At 30.9% G+C, this 15,903-nt stretch overlaps 1 protein-coding gene across 1 annotated transcript in view; it reads left to right on the top strand.

Annotated features, from left to right (window-relative positions):
* Positions 1-415: 415 nt before the first annotated feature.
* The window catches only part of zda (peptidyl-prolyl cis-trans isomerase zonda), a 79,167-nt gene continuing 63,679 nt past the window's right edge, over positions 416-15,903 (top strand). The window contains exons 1-4 of the mRNA XM_085818653.1: positions 416-802; positions 1,311-1,455; positions 15,339-15,426; positions 15,583-15,690. Of these exons, the coding sequence (XP_085674779.1) occupies positions 476-802; positions 1,311-1,455; positions 15,339-15,426; positions 15,583-15,690 (668 nt within the window). The 5' untranslated portion in view covers positions 416-475. The remainder of the gene's footprint in view (positions 803-1,310; positions 1,456-15,338; positions 15,427-15,582; positions 15,691-15,903) is intronic.

Genomic DNA, 15,903 nt, shown 5'->3' with positions numbered 1-15,903 from the left:
TGAAGAATCTGCATGAATATATACATGTGTCTCGCATTGGGAAAAAACAACGGCACCTAGAAACACCAAATTCTGAATAACATAGTCCTCCATTCGATTAAGTGCACTCGAACATCTGGCAGCCCAAATTTGGAATTTATTTTTTTAATCTATTTTGTAAGATTTTAACGAATTTTTTACTAGCAAAATCACCGATTTGAAAGCGTTCCATTAATATATTGCGTGCATCTTCAAGCATGGATATTTCATGCGCGAGGGTGATGTTGCTCTTAAATTGAATTTTGTGGTTTAAGTACGAAGAATTTCGGTGTTTAATAAATAAAGGTAACATACAAAATGTTAAAAAAACGCCCCTTTGAGCATAATATAAAATCGTTTTTTTTCCCGCTGTTTCAAGTTTCCTCGCACTGCGAACTGAATTGAAAACACCGAACACTTACTTTCCTCAACTTTTCGAAATTTCTCGTAGTTGATAATGACAGCGGTAGAAAGCCTACGGGAATTAGGAACTGGTCTGCACGCCGATGATTTCAGTGCGGAAAAAAATATGGAAAATATTGGTGCAAATTTAACTGAATCAATAGGCATTTCGAGTGATATTCATGAAAATGCTAATTCTTCTGAAAGTGTTGCTATTTCAGAAACTTCCGATGCTGCTCAGAGCTCCGAACAGGAAAATTTGGTAAATCAAGACCTAGTTTCTAATTCCTCAGTTAAATTAGATACTCCTAATGATTGCGAAAGCAAATCTGATGAAGATGAATGGCTGGATATTATGGGCAACGGTAATTTCAAGAAAAAGGTCAGTCATAAAGTCATTTGATGTATGTATGACTCCTCGCATTAATTAATGTGTTTTGTACACGTGTAAACATTTTGTTGCAATAAATTTTATAAATGTGTGCTGATTTTAAAAATCTGTATCATATTATATAAAGTGCATTTTAATTTGTTATATAAATTTCAAAACTTTACACTAGTAAAACTGAAGGTGCTTATACTGATATTTTTGAGAATGGGCACAATTATTTACCCATTCTCAAAAATGGATTTTTAGGTTGAGCGATTATTATTTCTTACGTTGTGGTTTTATTAATTGAAAAAAAAATATTTAAAGTCTGCAAATGTGTGTTATTTACTTAGTGAAAAAGTAAGTTAAGTGAATGATTGTTGAATATATATGTAGGAATTTCTGTAAGTATAATTTTGTTAAATAGATATTTTTCTAGCCTATGTTTACATATTCTATATTTAAGATTTAAAAAAATCATATTAAGGGAGAATAAAAGTCTGGGTATCTTAAATTTTAGGTAATCAAAAAAGGATTGGGACATGAAACACGTCCAAGTCGAGGTGATAGAGTTACTGTTCACGTCAGTTACTATTTGAATGGAGAACTGTTTGAGGAAAGTAATGATTTGAAGTTTATTGTTGGTGACCTAGATGTCATTCAAGGTAAGTATCAAGCTCCTCCTCCCTTTTTTTAAAATATTTTTATTATATTTTTGTTACTCATATATGCAGGGGCATCATCACAGTTGCATGCCATTAAATTTTAAAATTGAAAAAATAATCCTTATTAATTTCATTTAATCTGTAGGTATGTGTGGCAGTTTTCAGATAAATCGTTGATTTTAGAGTCAATTTCAAAATGAAATACATGCTTTCATGTCTTGTTTATCTTTGACCATTTTCTTGATAAGAAGACTGTGTATGCTGAAGATTATATATCACATTCAGCCAACTAGCACATTCAAAAGATTTTTTCTTTCTCTCCTAGTGTAAGAGAGTTGGCTAATTGTATGTTGTCACAATTTAGTTACAAACAGAGAACATTAATTGCTTACCAATGAATAAACATTTATTATTATTATTATTATTTTTTGTTTGCTATTTTTTTTTTTTTTTTCTGCATTGTACTAAGTAATACGTGCATCCTTTTGATTGCTTCTCAATTTGATATTTCTCTATATTGTGCTCCTTTTCCATACTGAAAAGCATTTGTCAAAAGAGAGGATTTAACTTTTCATTTTATTGTTCCCTTGTCGCAAAACTATCATTCACTGAACACAAACTTGCCTTTGAAACCTCAGAAGATTACTAACAAAGAGTATTTTTATTCTTATTTATTTCCCTTACCTCTATCTTATTTTTTGAAGTTTTTCAGTGTCCTTTAGATTGAGTGTTCTCTAATAAGAGGTAAATTCACTGAAGTCCCTGTTCAAAGGGATGGGGACCAACAGAGTTGACACTTAAATAGATATCCCTTACAGAAGGTAGTAGTACTGTACAGTCAAAAGTCGTTAATTCGGACACCCATAAACCGGAATGATCTATAATCCGGACCTCAAAGCTAAAAACTTTCTGCGCATGCGCCGTGTTGACACATGCGCATAGGCGTTTACACGTGCGAGTAAGACCTCTTACGACTACGCATTTGCGTGTTCGCAAGCGCAGAATACGTTTTCGCGTGCGTGTTTTATGTATAACGGACGGTATAAGCTAAAATGGTTAATCTTTGGTTTATGGTAACTTGGCGAACCTTTGGCGACCAACCCTGCTACAGCAACCTGCTAGTTTTTGTTTGGACGCCATTTTGTTTTCACAAAGTAAAGGTTTTTTTTTTTTTTTCTTCAGCAATCTGCAAGCCGAATTACGCTTATGCTAGAACTTATGGAACAAAAGTGCTTAATTATGACGAAGATTAGGTGCGAAATTGGGAGAAAGTGCAGAATTGCCCACTGCTTGCCGCGTTTTTAAGAATTGCACATACACGGTATCATCCATGTACACGTCGATGTACTTTAACTTAAAAAAACATCCCAGAACTGCACAAAAATGGCATTGCGCACACTCTTGACTTTATCTATGTATACTGCTAAAGTCCTAGCTAGTAACCTTTATCGCCTTACCAAAATGTCGCCAAACTACCTGTTACCGTATTCCAAAGATTAGCCGCTAAAATTATCTAATTATCTAATTCAGTTAATGTTGATGATTGCGTTGTTCCTTAATTTTTGAATTGGATCCGGCTTATTATTTTATGCAGACTGTAAGAGCAATACTATAAAAGTAAACTTGAACTTTCGATTATGTCAAATAGAATTTCTGATTCTGGAGCTCCCAAAGGATCGTACAAAACGAAAGTATGTTTCGATGTCCATCAAACAAAAAGTGGAATTGCTGCAAAAAATGGATAAAGACATGAAGAATGTGACAGAGAGGTTAGTGAAAACGAAAAAATTTCGATTGACAAGTTAGTCGGTATTCTCGGCACAGCAATTAACGGGACTTGAACAAAAACTGAACTTTGTAACTGAACAAAAAATTATGTCTGTTTATAGAATTAAAGAGAAAGTATTATCACATAAAACGAAGCAACTTAAACAACTTATATTGAAAGAAATGTTTAATAAAGTAAACAAATAAATATTAACCTTTTTTTTTTTTGTAAATTTTGATACCCTTTAGATCATAATTGTTCTTTATTTCATAAATTACGGTTTCATATTTTTAATTTTAGAATTTCTGCATGCCATCTTACGCGATTTAAAGTGATGATCTATAATCCGGAATCGCCGAAGTCCCGACGAGTCCGGATTAATGACTTTTGACTGTATATTGTATAATGTGTTTAGTTGCATATTTTCCTCTTTTTTTTTTTTTTTTTTTTTTTAAATTTTGTTGTATGAAGATCAAGAAGGGAAAATTATGTGAATAACTAAATTTTCGAAAGACATGGTTGTAGTAAGAACATTCATGAATAAACTACCAGTAACTATCTCAATGTTATTTATTTAAGAGAAACTTTCATTCCGGTAAGAATGTGTAATAATATTAACATTATGCTATTTAATAAGATACCTTCATTTCTATTTCCCTTTCACCTGCTGTTATTGTTAACCACTGTCAAATCATTTATTGTTGCTCTGAGTGTTGTCTGCAACAGCTTTCACATTGTTACCATTGTCATTGTCTTCATCACCTTTCAGTCTGTCTTCAATGTGCAATGATCTTCAGAACCATCAAGAACATTTGATATCTCTCTTTTTTTTTTTTTTTTTTAAACTTTAGGGCAGCTTGCTTTTTGAATGTCTTGAGGAAAAGGAAAATTACGTGAATACTTAAAAAATTTTCAGAAAAGAAGAAAATTACATAAATAAGTATAATATTTAATTTAAGGCTGACGAATTCTTATTTACATATGGCAGAGTATTCTATCTGTAAGATTAAGCATCTTTTTTAAAAATTCATTGTGTTGTTGAAGATGATCCACATGTTAATGTAATTTTTTAAAAATTTTGGGTTGAGCAGTATTCTGTTTGGGGAAATTTGAGATATACTGCAAACATGGCAAAGCATGCAAGGGCTGTCTGCCTAAGAATGTAAGCCTTTTGTGAAGCAATATCCAAACAAAACGCTTGCATTCGCATTATATGTAGGAAAATACCCATTCACTCCTCCTGTTTATAAAGATTCATACTTGCATAGATATTTCACTGTTCAGCATTATTACTCAATCAGTTTCTGATGATGTATTTTTAAGTAAAATTTTTTTTAAAAATGATTTTCAATTGTATATATTTGGTATTTGACTCTAATAAAAGCTGAATATTTATTATGCTATTTCCATTACATATTTTGTATGTGTTTTTTGCTGTTGCTTTTATCTGTTTGTCTAATTTTGATAATGACAGAATTTCACATTTTTATTCATGAAAGTTATGTAAAATAACCAAATAATCTTAAAATTGTTATGAAAAGGTTAATTTTAGTTTGCTGACCTGCTTCCAGTGAAATTTTGTCACCCGTGAATATAGCCGAATTAACCCGGTCGCGGACACTTAACCGACACGGACACTTAGCCCACATGCACACTTAGCCGACATGGACGCTTAGGCGACAGTACATTTAGCCGACAGGACATTTAGCCAACACGGACACTTAGCCGACACGGACAGTTAGCCGACACGGACAGCTAACCGACAGGACATTTAGCTACGGGACACTTAACTGTCAAGTCATATAGTCAACAGGACACTAAGCCGACGTACACAATAATTATTTAAATTTACTATCATTTACAAAATTTCTCGACTTCTCCATAAGTTCCAATATTTAAGTTATTTTTTCGCCTATCAGTAAAATTCAGTTTTCAATTCTTGCAGATCTCATATGTACTTTTAATTATTGTGTCAATTTAGCATTGTTTGATATGTATCGTGCTGTTTGGTGTATATTGGCCAAATTGAAAAAGCGATGAAATTTCTCGTCAGGGTATATGAATCAAATTTCGAAAGGAAAAAGAATTTTTTTAGCTAAGTATGACGGTCACTTAATTACATTTTAATATGGGATCTTCAAAAATTATCCGTAAAGTTTTTTCATTTAATCAACTTTCACATCATTAATAATTTTTCTTGTTTACATAATGATATTAATTTTCCAATCTGACTCTTAATGCTTTCAAATTTGTAGGAAATTAAAAGCGCGATTCTGTAACATTTTATTGACCACGCCTCTCGCTTAAAATACTTACTTAGGTTAATGTTTATAACACTAAAGTGTCGCATAATGTTTAATTTAGAATTAAAATATTCTTTAAGGTTTTGTTTTATTCAGAACTGAATATATTTTTGCATAAACTACGTTTTTCACTCTTCATACATCAAAAACGCTGCTGATATGCAACTCCATTCTTATTTTCTAACCACGCCTACTGAAGGATTTGGATCGTGTTAAGGTCACAAGGAAGCCTTTTGAATATTATTTATCGGAATTGGATAGGGCATGTTTTAGTATACTGCAAAAGTATACATAGATTTCTCTTTGCCTAACTAATTTGTATATAATATTATATACTCACAATCATCTTTCACAATCATAATATTACACAAACAATCATCTTTCTTCTCTCATCAGCAGAACCCCAGAATAAACACCGTATATCACAGTTCTTCTCTCTCTTTATATATATATATATATATATATATAGTATATACTAAGGATGTCAAACTCGCGGCCCACAACAAATATTTTTGCGTCCCGGCCAATATATTGGCAAATAATAATATATAATAATAAAATAACATATCGACGAAGAAAAAAAGGAAATGTTTACTGCTAAGTAATTAACGATAATTTATTCAGTGTTAGATTACTCACAGCGAGCTGACACACACACACACACACTACTTAAATTACAAATGCGTGTGAGTAGCTTGCGTTCAGCTACCTTCGGCTTTTGGGGGACACGTGCACTCAGAACTTGTATGCATCCCCCAATAGCCGAATGTGGCCGAACTCATGGTCTCAGTTTTCCAATCATAGTTTTGTACGATATATTGGTGCATGCATGTGCATGCACTTTGTTTTATTATTAATTATTACTTAATTCATATTGTTACGGATTTCAGTTATTTATTTTTTTTTTTATTTAGAATTGTAATTAGATTTACTTCATGTTGCCTTAGCAACGCAGACGATTTTTGAAAAGACAGCTGCGTTGGAAGGTTAAAAATAGAACAGCGCGTGCATTTAATACCTAATAAATAAATATCTCGTAATTGCTGTTGCCATCCACAAAAATCCAGATATTTATAGATGTTTCCAGTATATTTGAGAAATTAATTATAAAGCTTATAAAAGCCGAGAACAAACAACTCATCTCAGTAGTAGCTGTAGTTCTAGCAAACTGTTTGTTTACTTAATGCTGTGATTGAGTTGTAGCGATTTCGCTGTGAGATAGAATTAGTTTCTCTGTTTTGAATTGATTTTTGCTAAAAGTTTGACATTTTGTGATATTGTTAGAATATTTTTGAAGAAATATTTCAGCATTTTGATTTATCTCTTGTGGAAAGCATAAATTTTTGTTAACTTTTTAACGTTAACCGTGTTTATTCCAGCCCTTTGTATTTAGTATGTCTCTATCAAAACCAAGTGGTAGTAAAATTAAACGAAAAGTCGCTGACGAACATAGAATATTCCAAGTAAAATGGGAATTAGAATATTTTTGCTGTGAAATAAAAGATAAAATAATCTGCTTGATATGTAATAATACTATTAATGTACCAAAGTTATATAATATTGAACGTCATTACGAACAACACAAATCGAAATATAACAATTACGAAGGATTAATGAGAGAAGAAAAGTTGAAAGAGCTCAAGTTAGGAGTGAAAAAGCAACAGTCCATGTTTAGTAAAGTATTGCAAGAAAGTGAAGCGGCGTTACATGCAAGCTACGTCTTGTCCGAGTTAATAGTTAAACATTTGAAGCGTTTTACTGACGGTGATTTCATCAAGGAATCCCTAATGAAAGCTGGAGAAATTGTTTGTCCTGGAAATGTGAAGGCTTTTCAATCAATTTCATTGTCTCGAAATACAGTTGCGAAAAGAGTTACTGATTTAGCTGCGAATTAAGTGATCAGATCAAAGCAAAATCATCTAGTTTCGAAAGTTTCTCCATTGCCTGTGACGAGAGCACGGACATTAGTGGCAATGCTCAATTAGCAGTGTTTCTTCATTCTTGTGACAAGAATTTTAACATTTTTGAGGAATTACTGGAACTAATACTGATGCCTGGTACTACCACAGGAGAAGATATATTTACTCGTGTTTTTGGACTTCTGCAGAAATACAATCTACCTTTGGCAAAATTAAATTCTGTACTACAGATGGCGCTCCATCAATGACCGGGAAAAACAAGGGCTTCGTAGCATTACTAAGAAAAAACTTAGTGAAATTCACGGTTCAAACATTCATCATATGCATTGTATTATACATCAAGAAGTTCTATGTGCGAAAGTAATAAATATGGAGAATGTTTTGTCACATATAAAAAAAGTTATAAATTTTATAAGATCTCAAGGTTTAAATCAGCGTCAATTCACTGCTTTCTTAAGTGAGTTAGATAGTGAATATTCGGGTTTGTTCTACTATACCGAGGTACGTTGGTTATCTTGCTCCAAGATTCTCAAACAATTCTGGGATTTGAAAGAAGAAATATGTCAGTTTTTAAAAACGAAAAATCAAGACGTAAGTTTGTTTTACGATCCAATATGGATACAAGATTTATCTTTCTTGGTTGATATAACCAATACTTAACCGATTTAAATTTCTCGTTACAAGGAAAAGATCATATCATTACGAACATGTTTGACATAATTAAAGCATTCAAATGTCAACTAGTTCTTTGGGAAAAACAACTTAAAAATGAAGATTTGACGCACGTCCCGACGACAGCATGAACAAATCAAGTTTAGATGAGACTTGTTCGTATCAAAAATACGCAGAAAAAATTGCAAATTTAACAACTGAATTTGAAACGAGGTTTAATGATTTTAGTTCCCTCGAAGACAATTTTTTTTTTTTTTTTTTGTTTTCTTCGATTTTCTCAATAAGTATTGACTCAGTACCCAGCCATAGTGAATGGAGGTGATCGAGATTCAGTGCAACTCAAATTTGAAAGCAAAATTCATTAAAGTGGGCGTGCCTGAATTTTACAAATATTTACCAGCCAGGTTTGAAAATACTCGAAAATTCGCATATGGAATTATTTCCATGTTTGGTAGCACTTATCGGTGCGAGCAGTTATTTTCAGTCATGGAAGGTAATAAAGTCTCCTATTAGAAACCGTATTAATGATGCTCACCTTGGGTCAGCGTTGAAAGTTATCACTACAAACAAAATTTCTCCCGAAATAGGAAAGCTAATAGCAGAGAACAGATGTCAAGTATCAGGACATAAACATTAAATTTTTCTTGTTCTTTTCTATATAAATATATATATATATGTTTATTATTGTATTATTCGAAATAAATCTATGTTTCTATGAATATTGATTTTTTTTTTTTTTTGCGGCCCGCCTAAAGTTAAACCTTGTTTGTTTGGCCCAAGTGTACCTATGAGTTTGACATCCCTGGTATACACAGTCATTTTTCTCCCTTAAATAAAAATTATGCTATAATTCAGCTCTCTCAGTATTATCTTTTGAAGTTTTATCATAATGGCCATAGTTAGTAGGTAAAAATTGCCCAATTCCGACATTTTAATAGAGTTGCTTATTTTTATCTTAAAAATGTTAAATAACTGCCGGTTGACAATGAGGTAACAATAATTTTTAAACACCTCTTTTCGGTCACCATAACCTTTAAAGTTCTCTGTAGTATGTTTTTAATAGCAAAATAAAATAGAGATGCTAATCTAACACTAGACCGCCAATATTTCCTTTAAAAGCATTATTCAAAAATAATACTTACTTCGGTATTCAGGTTTGGGACATTTTCAAGCAACACATTTATAAAGATTTAGCCTGAAAAAGCAATTTTTAACAGAAGAGACTGGTTCTATATTAAGTAAAACGGTTACTCTATTTCTGATATGCCCAGTAGCATCTGAGTGGTAAAGTCACAGAGCACTGATAGTTCAGTCTGAATTTTCAATCCCGCAAACGGACTGTCTTTAGTTTGGGTGTTCTTCCCTTAAAAAATCGTTTGGCTCCTCCCACTAATAAAATTTCCTTTCCCTGTCATGAAAATTCTGAATAATGCAATAAAAAATTTTTTATTCTTGAAAGTGTCAAGAAACTTTACGGATAATTTTTGAAGATCCCATATTAAAATGTAATTAAATGACTATCGTACTTAGCTAAAAAAAATTCTTTTTTTCTTTCGAAATTTAATTCATATTTCCTGACAAGAAATTTCAGCGCTTTTTTAATTTGGCCAATATACACCAAACAGCACGATACATATCAAACAATGCTAAATTAACAGAATAATTAAAAGCACGTATGAGATCTTCAAAAATCGAAAACTGAATTTTACTGATAGGTGAAAAAATAACTTAAATTTTGAACTTATGGAGAAGTCGAAAAATTTTGTAATTGATAATAAATCTAAATAATCATTGGGCACGCGCCAGCTAAACATCACTGTCAGCTTAGTATCCCATTGACTAAATGTCTTGACAGTTAACTGTGCCGTAGCTAAATGTCCTGACGGCGAATTCCGTGTGTTGGCTAAGTTTCCTGTTGGGTAAGTGTCCTGTCGGCTAACTCTCTGTGTTGGCTAACTGTCCTTTCGGCTAAGTGTCCTTGTTGGCTAAATGTCTTGTCGGCTAACTGTCCGTGTCAGCTAAATGACCTATCAGCTAAGTGTCCTTGTCGGCTAAGTGTCCTGTCGGTTAAGTGTCCCATCGGCTAAGTGTCGCGGACCCGAATTAACCTTCAGCTGCTATGAGGGAGTCTATATCCAGACAATTACATTTTTATGACTGTAGTCAAATATTGTGTACCTTCATTACTTTTGGATTATTTTAAAATAAAATCATGCTAATGTGTTATTCAGAAAGTGTTTGCAAAAAATAAGAAAATAAGAATAATAAAACAAATGTCTGTGGAATAAGAAATAGTTATAGGAATTTTTTTATCCTGCAGATATAGATCTAGTAATTGTGAAAATAAGTGATAATCTCTCTGAAAATGCATTCCTTTTTCAAATGGCTGTTCCAGTATTTTTACAAGCATTGTTTTAATTATTTCTTTGAAACTTGCAAGGTTTTGTTTGATTCTACGAGTTACAAACTTTAATGTGGTTTTAGTTTTTTTATTTTCACAATGGGTTGGTGCGGTTTGCTGAAAATTGAAAAACTCTAAAGAATTTGTGAGTGTTGCAAAGTATCAGAATATTCAAATCCGCATTAGATGAAATTATACATTATTGAAGAATAAGTTTGGTAGCTTCAGTAGGGAATAGGAATGCAGTTGATGATAATGCTTAGGTATTCATTATTTGCAAAAACTGTCCTCTTTCATTATTGAAGCAAATTTCCGTATTTTAATAACTGTTTGTTATCTTTATGTTTGTCACCAGGTAAATATTTTGCTAGTTGTTGCCAACTTTAAACGTCAACTGAAGAATAAAAGTAAATATTTTGGCAATGTTGGTTTCAGAACTGAAAACAAAAGACAAGAATGAGAATTGAAAATTGGTGTACATCTTCATCAAAGCATTCAATACATTGGAAATTCTTTGTTTCTGCAAATTCGATAAAATATCCAATAATAATTCAGTTCAATAAAATTTGATTATGCAGATTCAATAAATATAAATGTGTGAATCATTCAACAATGAACAAATTATTTCTGAAATTGATATTTTGTGCATAGATGATTGAGATTTCAGCATAATGTTCTTTGAGAAAAAAAAAGCTACTTTCATGTAATATGTTCATGTTCTTAGATTAATTATGTCTAATCGTATAATATTTATTGTAAAATTGTTGCCAGTATTGCTCATTTTCTGAAAACTAAGAGCTCTTTGATGCCTTATGTTAGCTAGATAATTCAAACTCAAAAAGAAAAATATTTTCATTTTCAAAAAGTATGGTTTACAGCTTTGTCTTAAATATCCAAAGTTTCAAGTGATAATGATTCTTTATTTAAATATTCAATATTAATCCACATTTTCCAATATTTTCAATGTTAGTAGGACATAATAATGCATTAATAAATTAGAGTCAAATAAAAATTTGACGGACAACATACTTTCAGCCACATAGTATTTATATTGCAGCTCTTGAACAGAAACAGAATGTTGTTTATTTAAGCGGTATTAAACAGCATACAATAAATTTGTGTTATTCTATATTACTTTTAATCACTGCTTACAAAATGAAGATGCTACACATTTTTAAATATCAGTATTATAGTTTTTTAATACTTCTCAAATATATAATAAATAAATGAGGTCATAATTCGGGTGATGAGAAAGCCACTGTATTCGATTAAAAAGGCAAAACTCTTCTATTATATTTATTATATGAATGTTATAAATTCAAATTTTGTAGCTTAGAATGGAAAATACTTTGAATCTGAGGAACATCATTTTCCAAAATTAAGTAATTTTTTTTATTATATAAATTTCAAGCAACGTGTTTTTAAAATTGTGCTATGTGCTTTTATTTTCTAAATATTACTTTAGATCGTTAAGTGAAATTTTTAAATGTTCCTGATACATGTTTTAATCTGCCAAAATAACTTTAAAAATGTAGTGTTCAGTCTTTTTACACAAAACTTATATAAATTTGCTTTTCGATTTAACGTATTTAAGAAATGAAACATTATGTGTTGTATAGGAATACATGTAAAGGAATTCGTTTAATAAGCAAAGCGTTTTATGATTTGAATATTCTCTATATATTTATTACACATTTAAATAAGGAAAAAAAGTTCATCCAATAAAATTTACTGAAATTTAAATTTAATGGATTATAAGAAAATTACATTCACAGCAAAAGATTAAAATTAAGTAATTTTTCTGTAAAAAAAAAAAAAAAAAAAAAAAAAAAAAAAAAAGAATATGCCCTTTAATGTAAAGAAGTAAAAATTTTAATGTATTATATTTAAATGTTTAGTACTTCTAAGTGATTGCTTATTTCTGTAAATTGAAAGGCCATCAGTTTCTGTATTAATTTTTTAAAATAATATTTCTGAATTACTATGCATTTAATTAAAGTAAAACACAACTTAGAGTAATTATACCCTGCTAAAATATTTATGCCTTATGAATATCAGATGTGAATAATAGCATTCATTTGCATTTATTCTATTAAAAGGTTTTGTAAGAAAATTGCCTGTAAATCTTTAAGTATTTTTCTTTTCGCTAAATGTACAAGATATTCAGATGATGATCGAAAAATTTTAGTAATGTTAAAATTGTATGGTTATTCTAGTAATAATTCTTTATTCCAAACATTCAGTGAATAAATTCATTATTTGTCTTTATCGAAATGTGTTTTTTACTGTTTTATATTGCCACTAAATATCTTCACAAGCTCAGAATGTTTATTATGTTGGAAGTTGATTGATGGTCCTTATATGACCAAATTAATTTGTAAATTATTTTATTATCTATGTATATTTTTTAATTTTGATTTCAGAATGAGGTTCAAATTTTGGGCAGTTCATGTAAAAACTATGTACAGAATAAAATATGCAACAAGCTAAAAATAAAAATATAATTTATACAAGAGATGCAGATGTATCATTACATAATGGGTTAATCGTTTCTATGTATATTGCATATTTTTCAAGTACATTGAAAACAATAATAATAGATAAATAAGAATTGTAAACAATAATAATAATAGATAAAATAAGAATTGTAAACAATAATAGATAAAATAAGAATTGTAAACAATAATAATAATAGATAAAATAAGAATCAAGTGATTCATGATTAAATATAAGAAACATGTTTCAAAAGCTAGTGATAAATTGAAATTTGCAGAAGGGGAAAAGCTTTGTATTACAGTGGTTACGAGTGAGGTTTTGAACTCATTACTTTTCCCTTTGTAATATCGCATGTGTTTAGGTGATGAAGTCGCATATGCAGGTACCAAGGCATCGCCCTACATCGTGTGTAGCAGATGAATAGAATTTTTGGCATAACTTTTCTTCTGCTTGATCACTCAGCTATCTGTGATAATTGAGTTCTGTGGCCCAGGCTGTAATTGTTCTCAAAAATTTCATAGCTGTATTTTATTGAATATTCTTTCATAGAAAAACGTTTTATTTTAGAAGTTATTTAGCTGAAGTTAGTTTTTGATATATTTAGTATTGAGATACTTACAAAGCTTTTTGTTACGCATAAAATAGCAAACATTTTTAATAGATAAGTAAGAGTTGTAAACAATAATGATAATTGTAAACAACAATAATAGATTAAATAAGAATCAAGTGATTGATGACTAAATATAAGAAACACATTTCAAAAGCTAGTGATAAATCGAAATTTGGAAATAAGGAGAATTTTGTAAGGCAGAGAATTTCATTTCTTAGAAATTAAGTTTATTAAGGTTCCAGTTGCTTACGTTATTACATACAGGTGAAGCATATGGATATATTGGTCAAATTATTGCTTTACATATATAAGATTATTTCCCTTTAAAGAAAATTTGAAATTTCTACCAATGTATATGGTTTGAGAGAATTGAGGATGCTGTAAACATTGCTGATGGTTTTAATTACTGTGAACAGTTAGAATCTCTTTAAACTAAAGCTGATCACTCTGTGGTTCCAACGTCATATTGAAAAGGGCAGACAAGAAGTTTTTTCCAATTATGACATGATAAGAACTCGGTCAGCTATTGGCTGTTCGGCCACGTCACTGTTGAAAATGCTGAACACACACAAACTCCGGTTTATGTCCTCTGTGTAATGCGAATTTACGCTGGCAAAAAAAGTAGCGGCAACTATTTCACGAGTGTTCTCATGTGGACGGGCCTTTAAGGATCCTAATTCAATGCTGCAAACAATAAATTAATGCTGCAAACTCATTATTGATTTTTTGGACCAAAAATATTGCCTCTCTTACCTGTGTACAGGTTGGCAGGAGGTAAAAACTAAAATATACAGAGCTCTGAAATGTATGTCTTAAAATGAAAGTGACAAGATGATTTGTTTTCAGAAAGTGCGTAACAGCATCTGAAAGAATAAAAACAAACATAAAGAAACATAAAAAGAAAGAATAAAGTTATTGATTTTGTTATCCATTTGGACTTTGGGGCATTTCCTCATAAATTGGGCTTTTTTGTGGTGCAAATTATTCTTAAAACTTAATGTATTTTAACCTTTATTATTGTATTGTGTGCTAATTAAACAATTTCCATGATGTGTAAACAAAGCTTGTATATTAATATACAAATTATATGTATTTTAACTTAATAAAGATATACAAACACATTTTCGTTTAATAAACATATCTGTTAGTTTTAAATTGCAGTTGACATATTCTGTTTTTTTATTAAGTGATTTAACTCTTTCGTATTGAAGTTGCCCAAAATGCCTGACCATTCAGACATCGGCAGGTTGCCTGAATGGCTGAATCATTTCCTACCTAGTGCTTTCTCCCATCACATTACTGCACTGTTCATTGCTTTCAGGAGTTGCTAAATGACATGCCAATCATTCTTTTGAAGTGACTAAAAGTAGTTCTGTTATTTTAATGCACCTCGTTTTTCCTTCGTTTACTGTCGATGTTTAGCTATTGATGTCTGAAATTGCATCCTGCCCTTAGGGGAAACTTCAAATGGGGTGAAAGCATCCAAGAAAGAAGTTGTTGCTTTATTTAAGTAGGTTATTGTCAGCAATGTAGTATTCTACTTGTCATGGGGGGAAGGAAAACCATTCCAAGAGAAATTCGTATACACGGGCATTTTCGATGTTTGAGGAAAAGCAATTTGGTCCTCTCTGTCAATGCGAAAGAGTTAAAAGAGTTGTTCCTTTACTACACTTTGGTGTTAACTGAAATTATAGTTGCCTTTTTATGTTTATAGGTCTTGATTTAGTTATTTGCTTAATGGAGAAAGGAGAAAAGGCTCGTGTTGTAATTCCATCTAAATTAGCATATGGTGAAATTGGGCGGTAAGTCGCATAACATCAAATAATTTTCTAAATGCTGCTGTATCTTATTCTATTGGGCAAAATTAAAATAACAAGAATGTTTGAAGTCATTGTTTTTAATAGTGATTTTAAAGTGCTAAAACTATTAAATATGCATTCATATAACATTTTTTTTAGAACACCAGATGTGCCACCAAATTCAGATATAGAATGTGATTTAGAACTAAAAGAAGTTGAAAGTATTGAGGAAGATTCTCTTACAGTATCTGAAAGGCTAAAGTTAGGGTAAGTATTATTAGGCTCCTTTTTTCATTTATTGTTGATGTTTCATGTTTAGGAATATATATATGTATATATGCAATTAAGACAGAAAAAGACATAGTAATATTGTGGTGAAGAGGACATAGCTGTGTTGATGGTGTAGATTGTAGATCCATATTGAAAAGGAAACTTGGCAGCTGAATAAGATTAAATATTCAAGTTTACTTCAATTGACAT

The sequence above is a fragment of the Stegodyphus dumicola genome, chromosome 6, assembly GCF_044657685.1.
Source record: "Stegodyphus dumicola isolate Sdum_Otavi_A_Nest chromosome 6, ASM4465768v1".
In the NCBI taxonomy this organism is placed as follows: domain Eukaryota; kingdom Metazoa; phylum Arthropoda; class Arachnida; order Araneae; family Eresidae; genus Stegodyphus; species Stegodyphus dumicola.
The sequence above is the reverse complement of the archived record's forward strand: the minus strand, read 5'-3'. Positions and strand labels throughout refer to the sequence as shown.